Below are 15,538 nucleotides of genomic sequence, written 5' to 3'. Positions count from 1 at the left end.
GCCAGCTCGGGAAGATAAATCACGGCAGGAAGTGTCGAACTGAAAAATGGAATGTCGTTCGTTCTTCGGTTGCCCGTGGTTTGTGCCTAGATGGGTGAAAGGAATTGTGTAAAATGATTGGCTAGTCATTAGATGGAAGGCTCCGTTGCCTCTTTGTCATCTACCACCTGCCAGACACTTGGGTGCTCCTGAAACTTGGCAGAAGTGGGGCTACTGATTCTTGTTTTGCCAGGCCTGAGGCACCACAAGCCCCGACCCCACTTTCAGTAGGAAGTCGCGTCTCGTTCGCGTATGGTGCCTGGACACGGCATTCAAGACCCTAGTCGAGGAAAACTCGCCCTACGAAATATTGAACACAACGCACAGCAGGCTCGCAGTACACCCACCACTGGGACCACGCACAACGACGACTTTGTTTACCTGCGGCCGGCTACACTCGCCACAACAATCCCTCTTAACTCTTTCTTGTGACGCGACCCCTCCATTCCTTCTCATTTTGCCTACTCCCTTCGACTCGACGACAAACGCTGGGCGAGTTGATCGAGGCCTCTCGCGGAATCTCTTTTTTTCGCTATTGTTGCGTCGTGTGGTGTCGAGACTTCGTCTTATTTCGACCCTTTTCCACCTTCGAATTTTGCATGTACCAAAGAACAAAGCCTTTGCTCTCCCTCTGCCGCCCCTTTTCACGTTGCGCTAAAGACTTTGCGACGCGCGACTTGAGGAACGCGCCTCCCAGGTCATCGCCAACATGGATTCAGACGTGGAGTCCGTCTTTGACACTGCCCAAAGCGAGTCTGACGGATACTCACCAGAGGTGGTACGTATGTTTCCTGGAGCCCTTCCCTTCGTCTTTGAATTGGTTTTGCAGACTGCATCTAGTCTGGTTACCCAGCGGTAACTCGGCGGCAGCAGAGGATCGCTCAGTTGAAGCACCAACTCTGAATACTGAGCTATTCTACCAATACAAGCGCAAGCAACAGCAAAGCTAACAACATCTGCTACAGAAAACAAAAGCTAAGGCTGCGCCGAAGAAAGCGCCTGCCGCGAAAGCTGCCAAGATGGTCCAAACCAAGCTCACGGTCGGCAAGGCGAAGGCGGCGCCCAAGAAGAGAACGAAGCCGGATAGCGATGATAGCGATGACGATAGGCCTCTCTCCAGCACTCCTCCGATGGCTAAGAAGCAGAAGAAGGCACCGGCGAAGAAGTCCAGTGGCAAGCCACTGGCTGAGATCGAGAACGACAGCATGCTGATCGACGATGAGCCAGCCCTGGCAGCTGCCTCCAAGTCCTCCAAATCCGCCACCGAAACATACCAGAAGCTCACGCAGCTCGAGCACATCATCAAGCGCCCCGATACCTATATCGGGTCCGTTGAACGCACCGATCAAAAGATGTGGGTTTTCAACAAGACGGAAAAGTTGATGGAAAATCGTGTTGTATCCTTTGTTCCTGGTCTCTACAAGATCTTTGACGAAATCCTTGTCAACGCCGCGGACAACAGCCAGCGCGATGCCTCCATGACCTTTCTCAAGGTGACTGTCGATCGCGAGACGGGTGAAATTTCAGTCGAGAACAACGGCAAGGGAATCCCGGTTGAGATGCATCAGAAGGAGGGCTGCTATATCCCCGAGCTTATCTTTGGTCACCTTCTCACCGGTTCGAACTACGACGATGATGAGAAGAAGACGGTCGGTGGTCGCAACGGTTACGGTGCGAAGCTTACCAATATCTTCAGTTTGAAGTTCACTCTGGAGTGCCAGGATAGCGTCAACGGCAAGCGATACAAGCAGACCTGGACCGACAACATGTCCAAGATGGAAAAGCCCAAAATCACAGCCAACAAGACCAACGACTTCGTCAGAGTGACCTTCCTTCCGGACTACAAGAGATTTGGCATGGAGAACGGCATTGATGACGACTTGGAAGCCCTCATGTACCGCCGTGTGTACGACATGGCAGGCACCATGGCCAGCGTCAAAGTCTGGCTGAACGGGGAGCAACTCAAGATCGCCAAGTTCAAGGGCTATTGCCAGCTATACGCCAAATCAATCGCTGCCGAGCGGGGTGACGTTGTTCCCGAAGGCGAGAAACCTACTGCTGCGAATGTAGAGTATGAGGAGGTCAGGGACAAGGGCAGAACGTGGCAGGTGGGGTTCACTGTGTCAGATGGTTCATTCCAACAAGTGTCCTTCGTCAACAATATCGCCACAACATCGGGTGGTACACACGTCAACTACATTGCCGATCAAATCACCGAAGCCCTTCTGAAGGAGCTCAACAAGAAGAAGAAGGGCCATGGTCTCAAGCCGGCCAACTTCCGCAACTACATCTTCATCTTCATCAACTGTTTGGTCGACAACCCTGCCTTCACCTCTCAGACCAAGGAGCAACTGACGACCAAAGTTAGTGCCTTTGGTAGCAAGTGTATCCTGAGTGATGCCTTTCTCAAGAAGGTCCAGAAGTCTGAAGTCATCGCCAACATCATGGAGTTTGCTGAAAGGAAAGCGGATAAGATGCTGGCAAAATCGGACGGCAACAAGCGTGCTCGTGTGAGCAATGAGAAGCTTGTCGACGCCAACTTGGCGGGCACCAAGCGTGGCCACGAGTGTACCCTCATCTTGACGGAAGGTGACTCTGCCAGAGCATTGGCCGTTGCTGGTCGCGCTGTCCTGGATCCGGATCGCATCGGCGTGTTCCCTCTTCGTGGAAAGATGCTGAACGTGCGTGACGCATCGACCGAGCAGATCATGAAGAATAAGGAAATCGAAAACATCAAAAAGTTCCTGGGTCTGAAGCACAAGCAAGTGTACACCGATACCAGGGGTCTCCGATACGGCCATTTGATGATCATGGCCGATCAGGATTTGGACGGCAGTCATATCAAGGGCTTGCTCATCAACTTCCTTGAGGTTCAGTTTCCTTCGCTGCTGCGCATCCCCAACTTCTTCCAGCAGTTCATCACCCCTGTCGTCAAGGTGTGGCAAGGCACAAACCCAAAGAAACCTCTGCGTCCCAAGTCGTTCTTCAACCTCGTCGAGTATGAGACGTGGAAAGAGAACAACAAGAATGAACTCCGGAAGTGGAAGTACAAGTACTTGAAGGGGTTGGGTAGTTCTTCGAACGAAGACGCCCAAGTCTACTTCACTGATCTGGATCGCCATCTCAAAGAATTCGAGACACTCAAGCCAGAGGAGTCTCAGATGCTTGACATGATCTTCAGCAAAAAGAAGGCCGATGCTCGCAAAGAATGGTTGGGCAACTTTGTTCCGGGAACCTTCCTCGACTCTACGGCTCAGAGAATTAGTTACTCCCAGTTCCTCCAGAACGAATTCATTCTGTTCAGTATGGCTGACAACATCCGATCGATCCCATCCATGATCGACGGCTTCAAGCCTGGTCAGCGCAAGGTCATTTACTCTGCCTTCAAGCGCAATCTTGTCAACGACCAGAAGGTTGTGGAACTTGCCGGTTATATTTCCGAGCAAGCCGCCTACCATCACGGTGAACAATCTCTGCAGCAGACAATCATTGGTCTAGCTCAGACCTTTGTCGGCTCGAACAACGTCAACTGCCTAGAACCTAGCGGCAACTTCGGTTCCCGACTCTCTGGTGGAAAAGATTCTGCCAGCGCTCGTTACATTCACACGAGACTGTCCCCGTTTGCGCGCAAGGTCTTCTCCAAGCTTGACGAGCCCAATCTCGAGTACCAGTTCGACGACGGCAACATGATCGAGCCCAAGGTGTATGCTCCGATCCTACCAATGGTCTTGGTCAATGGTGCCGACGGTATTGGTACCGGCTGGAGTACTTCGATTCCCAACTACCACCCCATGCACATAGTGGAGAATCTGAGGCGCCGGATGGGAAGGTTTGACCCTGACGATACCGAGGAGAAGCCCTTCGTCCCCATGGCACCATGGTGGCGTGGTTGGAAAGGAACTCCGGAGCAGGAAGCGCCCAACAAGTGGCGTTTCAACGGTATTATCAGGCAAGATGAGCAGAACCCCAACGAGATCCACGTTACTGAATTGCCAATCCGCATGTGGACTGATGACTTCAAGGCTAAGCTTGAGGACATCATCCAGAACGACAAGACACCGACCTTCATCAAGGATTACAAGGAGTTCAACGACCACAAGACGGTCCATTTCATCATTGACATGGACGAGAAGCACCGAGAGGCAGCCCTCAGGGAAGGTCTGTTGGAGAAGTTCAAGCTTACCACTACCGTCTCCACAACAAACTTGGTGGCCTTTGACACTCAGGGCAAGATCAGAAAATACGACAAGGTGGAGGAGATCATGGAGGAATACTACCACTACCGCCTGAAGATGTACACAGAGCGCAAGAAGCATTGGCTCAAGGTGTACCACGCCGATTACCGGAAGCTCAAGAACCAGTACCGTTTCATCACGGAAATCATCGACAACAAGATGGTGGTCAACCGAAAGAAGAAGGCTGTCTTGGTGCAGGAGCTTCGTGACCGCGACTATGAGGCATTCCCTCCCAAGGAGGATAAGAAGGCCAAGTCGCCTGACGAGGAAATGGCTACTGAAGAGGCCGAAGATGACGACACCGCTGGAGGCGCTCGCGACTACGACTACCTGCTTTCGATGCCTGTCTGGTCTTTCACCAGCGAGCGTCTTGAGAGACTTAAAAACCAGATTGCGGCCAAGAAGGCGGAGCATGATGAACTGCAGGCTCTGAGTGAGAAGGACCTTTGGATCAAGGATTTGGATGCTTTCCAAGAGGAGTGGGAAACGCAGCTGAAGCTGGACGATGAGATCGCCACCGGCATTCGCAGAATGGGCCGCCGCAAGTCGGACAAGCTCGGTGTAGGGAAGGGAGGAGGCCGCCGTCGGAAGGATGATGACGCCTATGAGCCAGAGAAGAAATCTAGGGCCAAGGCCGTCAAGGCTGCTCCTGTGCCTATCAAGACGGAGAAAACCCAGCAGCGGTTTGCCGAGGCGTTCCAGGCAAAGTCCAAGCCGAAGCCTGTCGCTGACAAAACCTTGCCAGATGTTGAAGCGGGCGGTGGGATATCTGATGACGATTTTGCCCTCTTGGGTAAGAAGGCAATGCCCATCAACACTAAAGTGAAGGAAGAGTCGGAGGCTCCCACAGCAACCAACGGTCGTACCAAGCGCGCGGCTGCTGCGAAGTCCAAGTATGTGGTATCTGATGACTCGGACGAGGACTTTATGGATTTGGGTAAACCTTCAGTAGATGAAGATGTGGATATGGCTTCAGAATCCGAGGAGGCCGTGGCCGAGAAGCCGCCCGTCAAGCGCGTGGCAGCAGCAGCAGCTAAGGCGAAGCCGTCATACAAGCTCAGCGACAACGAATCGGACGAGGAAGTGGAGGAGAAGCCGCCCGTCAAGCGCGCGGCCGCGGCCAAAGCAAAGCCATCCTACAAGCTCAGTGATGATGACTCTGAAGATGACTTTGAGGCGAAACCACCAGCCAAGCGTGCAGCCGCAGCCAAGGCCAAACCGATGTATAAGCTCAGCGATGATTCGGATAGTGACGACAGCTTGAAGCTCGGTGATGTCGGTGCTATGGTCAAGGGCATAGGAGCTCCAGCTTCGAGCAGCAGCGGTGGCAGGCTTAGTCTGTTTGCCATGTCCCATTCTGGAGGTGGGGATACTTCAGTTCTCCCCAAGATGAAGTCCAAGCCATCTAAGCCCAGTCTCGACTTGGACGACCACGACGACACCAATTACGAGGCGCTCGCCAGGTCATCCCCCCTGAAGACCAAGGAGGATAACTTGGACGATTTCCTATCAGACGACGACGTTCCCGCTGCCAAACCTGCTCCCAAGGCAGCATCCAAGGCAAAGGCCCCTCTCAGTGTCGTTCCAGCACCGGCCAAGAAGCGTGGACGTCCTGCCGGCAGCAAGAGCACTAAGGACAAGGATGAGGCAACTGCTCCCAAGGCCAAGGCCGCTGTTACCAAGACCGCCAAAACAGCCGCTGCTAAGCCCAAGGCACCACATCTCTCACCAGCTGCGAAGGCGTATGCTGCTAAGAAGGCCAAGGCTCAAAAAGGCTTGAGCGACGATGAGGGCGATGAGGCTATGGAAGATGCTCCAGATAGTCCTCCCGCAGCCAGGCCCAAGGCCAGGCCTGGTCGTGCCGCAGCCGTGAAGAAGAAGCCGATTGTGATTGACAGCGATGAGGATGACTCGATAGGTGGCGGTGGTGGGGATGACGAAAGCGATGATTTCGACATGAGCGATTAGATTTGATGATAGCGGGGAGAAATACTCGAGTTCCTAGCTTTCTTGTTCATAATGGGGATCACATGGTTCACAGTTTATATGGGAGTCAGAGTTGCACCGGGTTAAGCACAAGTTATGTGAAGCTGGGAATTGTGGGACGTTTCGGGGTGGCAGCTTTCTTTTGTTATTTGTGGCAAGTTGTCGGTCTACTGTGGTGTGTATGTGTAATAGCAACATGGCATTTGGTTGAACGCATGATCGCAGTCATGAAGTGTGTGGTAGTGTATTGTCAAGCAAAGCGTATCAACATCAATCTTGAGGGGCAGAAGTTGCCAAGATTCTGCTCCCCGCACCTCCCTTATGTGGCCCCAATCAGGAAACAGTGACGTCGAAGGAGCAGCCCCCGTTTGGGTTTCACACCCAACGTCTTGCCTCACTTCACGATACTTTCAACAACAATCCTCATTTTTCCCAAAACCTGCATTTCTCGGCACATACATATATATATACGGTCCAAAGATCCACGATGCCCCGCCTCACCACAGAAGGAACGTACACCGATTCCCCCCCGCCAGGCCGCAGCGCCTCGCACGACGGAGACGAGGACGATGACCTCTTGGACCGTGGGCGGGCCAAAGCCCATCGCTTCCTGCACGGCTTCATCGACTTTGCCTTCCAGGGAAACGTGCTCGAGATCGCGTTCGGTCTGATCATCGCGTCCATGTTCACCGCCCTTGTGACCTCGCTCGTGACGGATATTTTGCTGCCGCCAATTTCGGTGTTGTTGCCGCTGAACAAGAACCTGGAGGAGAAATTTGCCGTGTTGAAAGGGGGGTCGAATTATAAGGGGGAAGGGGGGTATAATACTTTGAAGCAGGCGCAGGCGGACGGGGCGGTGGTGATGGCTTATGGCTTTTTCTTGAACAGGTTGATTAATTTCATTGGTGTGGGGATGAGCTTGTATGGGATGGCGGCGACATATCAGTTTTTTTCGAAGGATCCGATCATCAAACGTACTGTTAGGTGCAGGTATTGTCGGAAGAGTATTAGTGAGAAGGTGAGTCTACTCTTGAGCTCTTTTTTTTTTGTTTTTGTTTTTTTTTGGGGGGTTGTTAGGTTGTTGGCTAACGGGGGTTCACAAAACAGGCTGCAAGGTGTATCAACTGTACTAGTTGGCAGGATGGGAGGGAGGACCGGTTGTTTTAGAGAGGCTGAGGTCGTTGTTTGCCGTTAAAGGGGTCTCCCATGGAATGTCCTATCAGATTGGACAGTAGGTGGTGCTGAGCATAGGGGGTTGTTCTCATCCTTGAGCATGTGCGGTTGGTTTCGTCCTTGAACATAGCATAGCAGGCCGGGGTGGCCATTCTAATTATTGACGGTCATGTTTACATGCATCCTCGTTCTTACACAACCAGAGACATCGCAAACGTCTCAGCGAACAGATCTGTGTTTCCATGGCAAGTCCCCTAGAGAAGCATCGCGCCGGCACCGACAAGAGCAGCACCCATCATGATAGCATTCTGGGTAATCTGGGGGACACCAGCTGTGCTGCTGCTCGTAGAGCCGGCAGCGTCCTCTGTCTGGGTTGTGGTCTGCGTGCCTGTCTCAACAGCGCCAGTGCCGGAGGCACTGGTAGTGGCAGCCTCAACATCCAACTTCTCCAAGCCGGCCGTGATTGTTACGGCTTGGATTTCCTTCTGGTAGTCACCTGCAACCTGCTGGAACAGAGCAGTCCCGCCAGGGCTGATGATGGAGCCATAACACTTGGCTTCTTTGCCCACGAGATTGCAACCGTATTGTTGTGTGCTAGTCAATGTAAGCAAAGGTTCGGTACAGGGGGTGAAGGGTCATAACAGAACTTACACAGACTCTCCGCGCATGTCAATAGAGAAGGTGCTTTCCCCCTGAACAATAGTCAAGCCTGTGCCAAGGCCACAGTCGTTGGAATCGGCATCGGGAGGGCATGCGAGTGAGTAGGTTGCCGCCGCGGGCTGGGCAGTGATGACAGAAGCCCAGATGGTCTGCGTGTCGAAGCCGGGAAGGAAGAGAGAGGTGACTGAGGTGGTAGCCGCTCCGACATCCTGAGCCGAGGCCATGGTGCTGAGACCGGCGGAGGCCAGCAAGGTAGTAACGCGAACCATGGTGACGATTTCAATTCAGTAGATGCAGGCGAAACAAAGCAAGAAGAAGACGCGTAAAAACCAAAGATGGAAGAAGGACTATAGAAATATGATACTAAGACAGTATATCCACATCTTTTAGGCAGCTTGCTCCGTATTCGGTATCAAACCCAGCCAAACGCGTCCCTCCCTGAAGCTGAAATTACTTGTACTAAATCGTCCGGATTTCGGGCAAACCGCTCAATGGGAAAGCCATCAATCAGCAACACATGATCCCTGTATGACTTTATGCCTACCCTCAAACATGGCTGGTCCACAAATCTGGTCTACAGAAATTGCGGTTGGGAGTCCCAGAAGAGAAGGAGGTAGCAAAGCAAAAAGCAAGCGATCCCGCCTCTGGATGTGGTACGGGAACTGATTGACAGCGCATCCCGTGTTTTATACAGCAGCAAAGTTGCTTTGGCGGTGATGATCGACGGCAAGAAAATCAACCCTTGTTTACAGCTTTGCCCTGAGGTATATCAAAGATCGACAAGTGCCAGAACCAAAAGCTACATGGGAAACATGATCGGGTGATCGTTTGATGTTGTTAGGATTCAGATCGGTGTCGGAGCTACCGTCGCCTGAAGCCGACTGTTGACGTAACCCCTGCCAAACGCCCATTGGAACCCACCTGTTCGGGCACTTACAGCAAGCCATGGATTTTGCAGAACCATGTGGTGTTCACGACAGATACACGACTTCAATGCAGATGCGCTCGTCTTAAACAGAAGCAAGTCACCGCCCGAAGAGCAGCATCGTGATGTGCGGCTTGGCGACTATATCTGGACGACACGAAAAACTCAGAGGTATGTCTTGGCGAAGCCCCCCCTCGCCAAGAGCGCCGCCAACGCCAAGAACGCAATTCCCATCGTCCGGACAAAACAGCGCAGGTCTGGGCATGACTGTCCTGCCGTTCTAGATCGAGTTGTGACAATCCCATCTCTTCTCTTCCTTCCAAAAAATCCATTTCTCTCTGTGAATATCCCTGTTGCTGCGATGGCTGCCAAATCGAAAGCGTAACCGCTCTGCCACACCTCCAAAACATCATGAGATTTCGGCGAGAGGAACGGCGCCGGGGAGGACGAGTCTCTTGCTGGATCTGCACCACGGTTGTGATAGCGCATGCAATCACTGGTGCACACGGCCAATCCACCGTATCAGTTTACATACCCGGCTACGGGGAGGCTCACTGGGCTGCTCTTCGCGGCAGCATCATTGGCAGTGTACGTATTTTGATTGAGAAATCCAGGTTGAGATGGAGCATTTTGATTAATCGACTGTTCAGGACCAATCTGCAACAACCTACACGGTCTTTTGTGCTGAGAAGGCGCCAAGTTGTCAGATTGCCGGCGACCTTCCCTTTGTCTTCACAGAAGGGCCAGGGACTTTGAAATATGGTGGCGTGGCCCCTGGGACACTGTCCGTTTGCGAGCCATGGTTTTCTGAATCCGAAAGATCAAAGTGGCTAACTGAGTGACAGAACGGCCGAACTTGAATGCAGCTTGGACGGCACAACGGCCGCAACCTGCACAGGATCGTCATCCTTCGGGGTCAACCATTGGGAGGGCACCATCACGGGGCCGACGCAGACTGTGTGGACGGAGACTTTCACGACGCCCGAGGTAACATGGGGCGCGTTGACTTTGACAACACCGGGTCCGTTACCCAACACGATTGACATTGACGGGACACCAGCAGCATCGTTGACGAACTCACCTGTCAAGGGCGCCGGTTTTAGCCTGGACCCGGTGAGAGCTAGCTGGTTGTCGGGCGTCTCATCTGGGGCTGTTATTTTGTTTGTTCTGACATTCATGTAAAGGGGCGCGGAAACGGGCGTTTGATGGTTTTATGTTCTCCGGTTATGGATCGGGGCCGGTGGAGATACACGGCACGGTGTTTTTGTTCCCCGATTTCACTTTTGGTTCAAAGAAGTACGGATACCCCTTTTTTCGAGTCGCATGTAGTTCCGAGGTTGTACAGAAACATATAGGGACGGGAAATATTCCGGGTTTTTATGCACCTACTTCGATACCGAGCTCTCTTTCTATTCACCCTGAGCCATCTCAACAACCTCTCTTCAGCTGGAGATGCAAGGCGAGAATGACCCACTTGGCAGCACCTGTCAGCTTCAGAGAGGACTCGCCCCGTCGCGCGGCACGTCGTGGACAGGGTGGTTGCAACTGCTAGTTGGTTGCACGTGTAATATACTATCAACACTGATAGTTTTCAACTTTCGAGGTATGTTTCAGGACTTTTGGAGTGTCAGTTATTTTGTCCACAGCGTGCGCGGCAAGGTCCGCTGATCTGTTGGCCAGCCGTTCGGATTTCACTGGAGGTGGTGTTTCAGAATTTGGAGAAACGCCAGCCTAAGAAACGTGGCGTGAGCTGGCAGCCAATCAACGGCCTGTCCAACTGAAAGCCCCTGATCACCCGCTGCCCCGCAGGAGCATCGTAAGCTTGGCATCAAAATGCTCCGACTTCAGGTTCAACATCTTCAACACCACCATGGCAGACAATTCACCTGTGTTTCCCGACCATCAGCTACTTTCCTGACAATGAGAGGTTGAAAGGGGACGCCCGTAACACTGGTACACCTTTAGGTGATAGTGCCAAACTTTCACTTGCCACATAATTGTCAATGGAACACACAAACACAGCTGAGGTGCCCTGGGCATCAAGGTTCTCGAAGGCAGCATTTTCTGCTGTGCCCTTTGCATAACTTACCCACAGGCAAACCCCTCTCGTAAACTGATATTTGAAATCACCTAGACAAGCCTTCTCTGTGCCTGGGTCTCTCGCCTAGCAAGCGCACAAACGCGCGCGCTTCTGAAAGACATACTGGACCCTTCAAAACCTCGGCAACCTGGTCAAGCTTCCATGTGCACAGTCTTGGAATCACCAGTCGGTGCACGAAGTAAACGAAACATGCTAAATTAATTCTAGGGGTTGCAAGGCTTACCCGCAGTGGGGGTTGCCATTGACAGGGAGACAGGGTTCAAGATGCCCTATTGGCTCGCAGGAGACGACAACACCTCCCCCAAAGCCGTGCTCGGCGCCGCAAGAAGGAGATCGGCCGTGGTGATGGGTCACTCCTTCTTCTTGCAGCAGGGATGCAACCTTGAACGGTGAGATGGTTTGTTGCATCCGATCTTCTTTTTAAAAGTTGACAGGTCCCGGCCGTTTGGACCTTTTCATCTGTTCTCCAAGTCCAAGCTTGTCCTTTCATATTGTCAACAGCTTGCTGACGACCGAGTGTGTGTGTGGGTGTGTGTGTGTTGATCACCAACCTTCGTTTGGTATTGTTCTTTTCACTTCAATTGCCCGCAACGCGAGGCTATTACTCTATTCATTTTCTGTTCACTTTCTATTGTACCACTTTCGTACAATAGTCCACGAATTTCGGTCACCCGGGGAAACACACAGAATCGTTCGAGAGTACTTTGCTGTTGCCGCTGTCACGGTGCTTTGCTGAATCGTCAACCGCGCCACTCTCAACACAGACGATAGCAACAAGGCGTTACCTTTTCGCCGAGTTTGCTCGCCTTCGATTTTTGCTTTTATCTGCTGTGCAGCCACTTTCCTTTCGATATCATCCGCTGGTCCTCGGACAGACGCAACTACTCAAAGAACACCACAAGGCTCCAGCAACAAACTCACCATGAGGTTTGTCAAGTATGCGAGACCCGTAGCGGTCCCGGCAGTCATCATATCTGCCGTTGCGCCGAAAGAGCTCAACATCTCTGATTCACGTACGTATTGCATGATCGTTGCCCTGACGGGAGTGCTAATTTCTTGAAAGTCTCCATCAAGGGCGTTGCCAAAACCGTCGCCGCCAACGCCATGTCTTACTACTCGGGCACCCCTGAGAAATTTGTTGACCTTCCTCAGCCCTACTACTGGTGGCAAGCCGGTGCCCTGATGGGCAGCATGCTCGACTACTCTCACTATACGGGCGACCACAGTTACGACAAGCTGATCGCAAGGGGACTCTTGGATCAGGTTGGCCCCGACTTTGACTATATGCTCCCCACTCACTTTGGCCAAGAAGGTAATGACGATCAAGCATTCTGGGGAATGTCTGTCATGGCCGCCGCGGAGAGGAACTTTCCCCAGCCAGACCCGAATGTTCCCGGGTGGTTGGATATGGGTGCCAACATTTTCGACTCGCTGGCTGGCAGGTGGAATACCACTGCTTGCCAGGGTGGGCTTTTGTGGCAGATCTTTGCCTCAAACCCGAACGGACTCGACTACAAAAACACCGTCAGCAACGGCGGCTTCTTCCAGATTGCGGCCAGACTGGCCCGCGCCACCGGGAACAAGACGTACAGTGACTGGGCGGAAAAGGTTTGGGACTGGACGGAAGCCATCGGCATGATTGACAAGTTTGGAAACGTCTACGACGGCGCCCATGCGAGCAAGGACTGCAAGGACACCAACCCGGTCACGTTTTCTTACTCTGCCAGCATCTACATTTACGGAGCTGCCGTCATGGCCGACGTCACCCAGGACAAGAAGTGGACCGAGAGGACGGAGAGGATGGTGGAGGCGAGCAGGAGCTTTTTCAGCCCGTTTGAGAACGCCACCAACATCATGTACGAGCACGCGTGCGAGCAGGTGGACAAGTGCAACCAGGACATGAGGAGCTTCAAGGCGTACTTTTCGAGATTTGTCTATGCGGCCGCGAGGTATGTTCCGAGTATCAAGCCGGCGATCGAAGAATTGTGGCATACTTCGGTCGAGGCGGCTGCGAAGACTTGCACAGGCGGTGCGAGCGGGACCCAGTGCAGCCACAAGTGGTATACCGGTGCCTTTGATGGAAACCCGGGCTTGGGCCAGGAGATGTCCGCGCTGGAGACGATTCAGGGCTTGTTGGCTTTGGACGCGGAAGCACCGTTGAAGGGGGGCGAAATCAAGACTGTGAGGGCGTTTGCTGATCAGAATGCCGTAAAGGGTGATTCTGAGACGGCTTCAGGTCCAGCACCAACACCGACACCTGAATCGGACTCGGCGGCGGGCTCCCAGACCGAGGCCGGGACGCAAACCTCGGGTGCGTTGAGAAGGAGGACTGTTCCCGTGAGGGGGTGGTGGTAGACTTTTGGGGTGGTGGGGTGATGGCGTGTCTTACTTTCTTCGTTGTATTTACATTTCACCTTTTGAGCATTGCAGGCCACATTAAACATGTGGCCTGGAGGAAATCTTGGAATCTATTGCATTAGGCAGGGGAAAAGCATACAGACATGCAGATACATAAAACTAGATGGTCTTCTGGTGATTCATTTTGTGTGTTTTTTTCCAGTGACGTTCAATCCGAGTCTGGAACATTCAAGTAGTCCAACCTTACGCAACAACGGCACTGGCAGCCTTCTCCTTCTCCTCTTCATCGCTTCGCACATCCATCCCCCGGACCTGCTCAAGCTGCTTCTTGATGGCTTCCAAGAACCTCGTCACCTCGTCCTCGGTGCCAACCGTGATCCTCAGGCAGCCCAAGCACCCGTGCTCCTTGCCCCTGAACCTGACAACCACGCCCTTGGTCTCCGCCAGACCCTCGTACACAGCCAGCGCAACAGCATTGTCCGGCTGCCCGTCCTTGTTGAGCATCTCGTACAGCAAAAAGTTGCTCTCGGTCCCGCCCATGAGCTTGCCCACGCCGGGGATCGTGGGCATCTCCCTCAGCAACCTGTCCCTCTGCTCCAGCAGAGCAGCCTTGTTCGCCCTCATGACCTCCAGGCCGGCGGGGGAGAGGGCGTACTCTGCGATCGCGGAGGTGATGTTGTTGACGTTGTAGGGAGCCTTGAGCGCGTTGAGAAGCCTGGCAATTCCGGGCGAGGTGAAGGCAGCACCGAGACGGATACCCGCCAGCCCGAACGCCTTGGAGAGGGTCTGCATCACGACGAGGTTGGGGAACTCGACGACCCATTCGGCGAGGGAGGCCGAGTCGGGCGCGAAGTCGATGTAGGCCTCGTCGACGACCACGACGCCGTTCCAGGTTGGGTGGGCGAGGATCGACCCGATGGAGGATTTGGAGAGGAGGGAGCCGGTTGGGTTACCCGGGGAGCAGAAGTAGGCTAGCTTGATGGTGCTTGCATCGGGGGAGGAGAGGGCGGAGAGGATGGAGGGGACGTCGAGTTGGAAGTCGGGACCCGGGAGGAGGGGGATTTTGACGAGGGAGACGTCGTTTACTTGGGCCGAGACGGAGTACATCCCGTAGGTTGGCGGGCAGACAAGAATCTTGTCCTGACCTGGGCGGCAGAAGGCGCGGATGAGGGCGTCGATGGCTTCATCAGAGCCGACGCCGACGAAGAGGTTGGCTGGGGAGAGCTTCTTTTGGGTGTGGACGTGGGTTTGGCGGAGGTTGCAGAGGAGCTGCTTGAGGGGGACTTGGTGAGGGTCTGGGTAGCGGTTGAGGCCGGGGAGGTCGATTACAGGACCGAGGCTGGATTGGGCCTGAACAAGGCCTGTGATGGACGGAGGGAGAGGGGGGCCATAGGCGTTCTCGTTGGCATCGAGAAGGACGTTGGTGCCGTCATCTTTGTAGTCGCTGTTGTTTTGGGTGTCAGTGATAGTGCGCTCATGAGTCCAAGGGGTGAATCTCACTCTCGTGCGCAGCGATAAGGTTCGAGGGCCAAAATGTTTGGTCTAGCGCAAGTTTCCAAGTTGAAGGGCGACATTTTGAGTGTTGATCACCAAATATGATGAGGTAAACACAGTTTTGGATCTTCAAATATCCTTATATAGTGCGTTCCCAGTGAGTTGCGCTCAAGGGAGGTTGAGGAGTCATTAACGGCAAGGAGTCAGGGCGAAATATCTTGCAGCCCCGGTTCCGGAAGGCGGGCCCTCCAAACAAACCATCCCACCAGAGGTGATTTTTGAAGCTGACGACGACGCAACTTTTTTGGAACAGAAATAGGAGCCAGAGTGAAATAAATCGATCTCCTGATCATTATTCATTTCGTCACATGTCTAACAACAATTGGATGGTCGCTTCACCAGCCTTGATTCTTCCCACCCTAACTAACCCTAGCCCCAACCCTCACACAATTGAGTCTCGCTCACATCCAGATACCAGAAAGCGAGAACAAGTGAATTACTGCAATCAAACACTGTTAAATGGATTACAACTCTTGCAAGTCTGCCGATTCAGTTGCAGATTTTCCT

General features: G+C 53.2%; 6 protein-coding genes across 6 annotated transcripts; 4 read left to right on the top strand and 2 right to left on the bottom strand.

Annotated features, from left to right (window-relative positions):
- Positions 1-304: 304 nt before the first annotated feature.
- On the top strand, positions 305-6,242 carry TOP2 (DNA topoisomerase 2; the record flags this gene model as incomplete). Its single annotated transcript, XM_062908828.1, has 2 exons — positions 305-817; positions 1,005-6,242. Exons 1-2 carry the CDS (start codon positions 749-751, stop codon positions 6,240-6,242), a joined length of 5,307 nt encoding a protein of 1,768 aa, XP_062771980.1. The 5' UTR covers positions 305-748.
- Positions 6,243-6,747: 505 nt separating this feature from the next.
- Positions 6,748-7,678, top strand: QC763_122620 (uncharacterized protein; the record flags this gene model as incomplete). The annotated part of the gene is made up of 2 exons (XM_062908827.1): positions 6,748-7,278; positions 7,368-7,678. The coding sequence occupies 2 exons, from the start codon at positions 6,748-6,750 to the stop codon at positions 7,425-7,427; spliced, it is 591 nt and encodes a 196-aa protein (XP_062771979.1). The 3' UTR covers positions 7,428-7,678.
- Positions 7,475-10,905, bottom strand: QC763_122615 (uncharacterized protein). Its single transcript, XM_062908826.1, has 2 exons — positions 8,085-10,905; positions 7,475-8,027 (listed from the first exon to the last, which is right to left on the bottom strand). The coding sequence occupies exons 1-2, from the start codon at positions 8,360-8,362 to the stop codon at positions 7,688-7,690; spliced, it is 618 nt and encodes a 205-aa protein (XP_062771977.1). The 5' UTR covers positions 8,363-10,905; the 3' UTR covers positions 7,475-7,687.
- On the top strand, positions 8,824-10,559 carry QC763_122610 (uncharacterized protein). The gene is made up of 3 exons (XM_062908825.1): positions 8,824-9,606; positions 9,669-9,802; positions 9,864-10,559. The coding sequence occupies exons 1-3, from the start codon at positions 9,430-9,432 to the stop codon at positions 10,198-10,200; spliced, it is 648 nt and encodes a 215-aa protein (XP_062771978.1). The 5' UTR covers positions 8,824-9,429; the 3' UTR covers positions 10,201-10,559.
- On the top strand, positions 10,873-13,646 carry QC763_122600 (uncharacterized protein). The gene is made up of 2 exons (XM_062908824.1): positions 10,873-12,132; positions 12,183-13,646. The coding sequence occupies exons 1-2, from the start codon at positions 12,042-12,044 to the stop codon at positions 13,472-13,474; spliced, it is 1,383 nt and encodes a 460-aa protein (XP_062771976.1). The 5' UTR covers positions 10,873-12,041; the 3' UTR covers positions 13,475-13,646.
- HIS5 (histidinol-phosphate transaminase) lies at positions 13,560-15,386 on the bottom strand. Its single transcript, XM_062908823.1, has 2 exons — positions 14,978-15,386; positions 13,560-14,921 (listed from the first exon to the last, which is right to left on the bottom strand). Exons 1-2 carry the CDS (start codon positions 15,049-15,051, stop codon positions 13,721-13,723), a joined length of 1,275 nt encoding a protein of 424 aa, XP_062771975.1. The 5' UTR covers positions 15,052-15,386; the 3' UTR covers positions 13,560-13,720.
- Between the last annotated feature and the right edge of the window lie 152 nt (positions 15,387-15,538).

Source organism: Podospora pseudopauciseta, chromosome 1 (genome assembly GCF_035222475.1).
Source record: "Podospora pseudopauciseta strain CBS 411.78 chromosome 1, whole genome shotgun sequence".
Classification (NCBI taxonomy): domain Eukaryota; kingdom Fungi; phylum Ascomycota; class Sordariomycetes; order Sordariales; family Podosporaceae; genus Podospora; species Podospora pseudopauciseta.
This window is presented reverse-complemented; position numbering and strand designations above follow the sequence as displayed.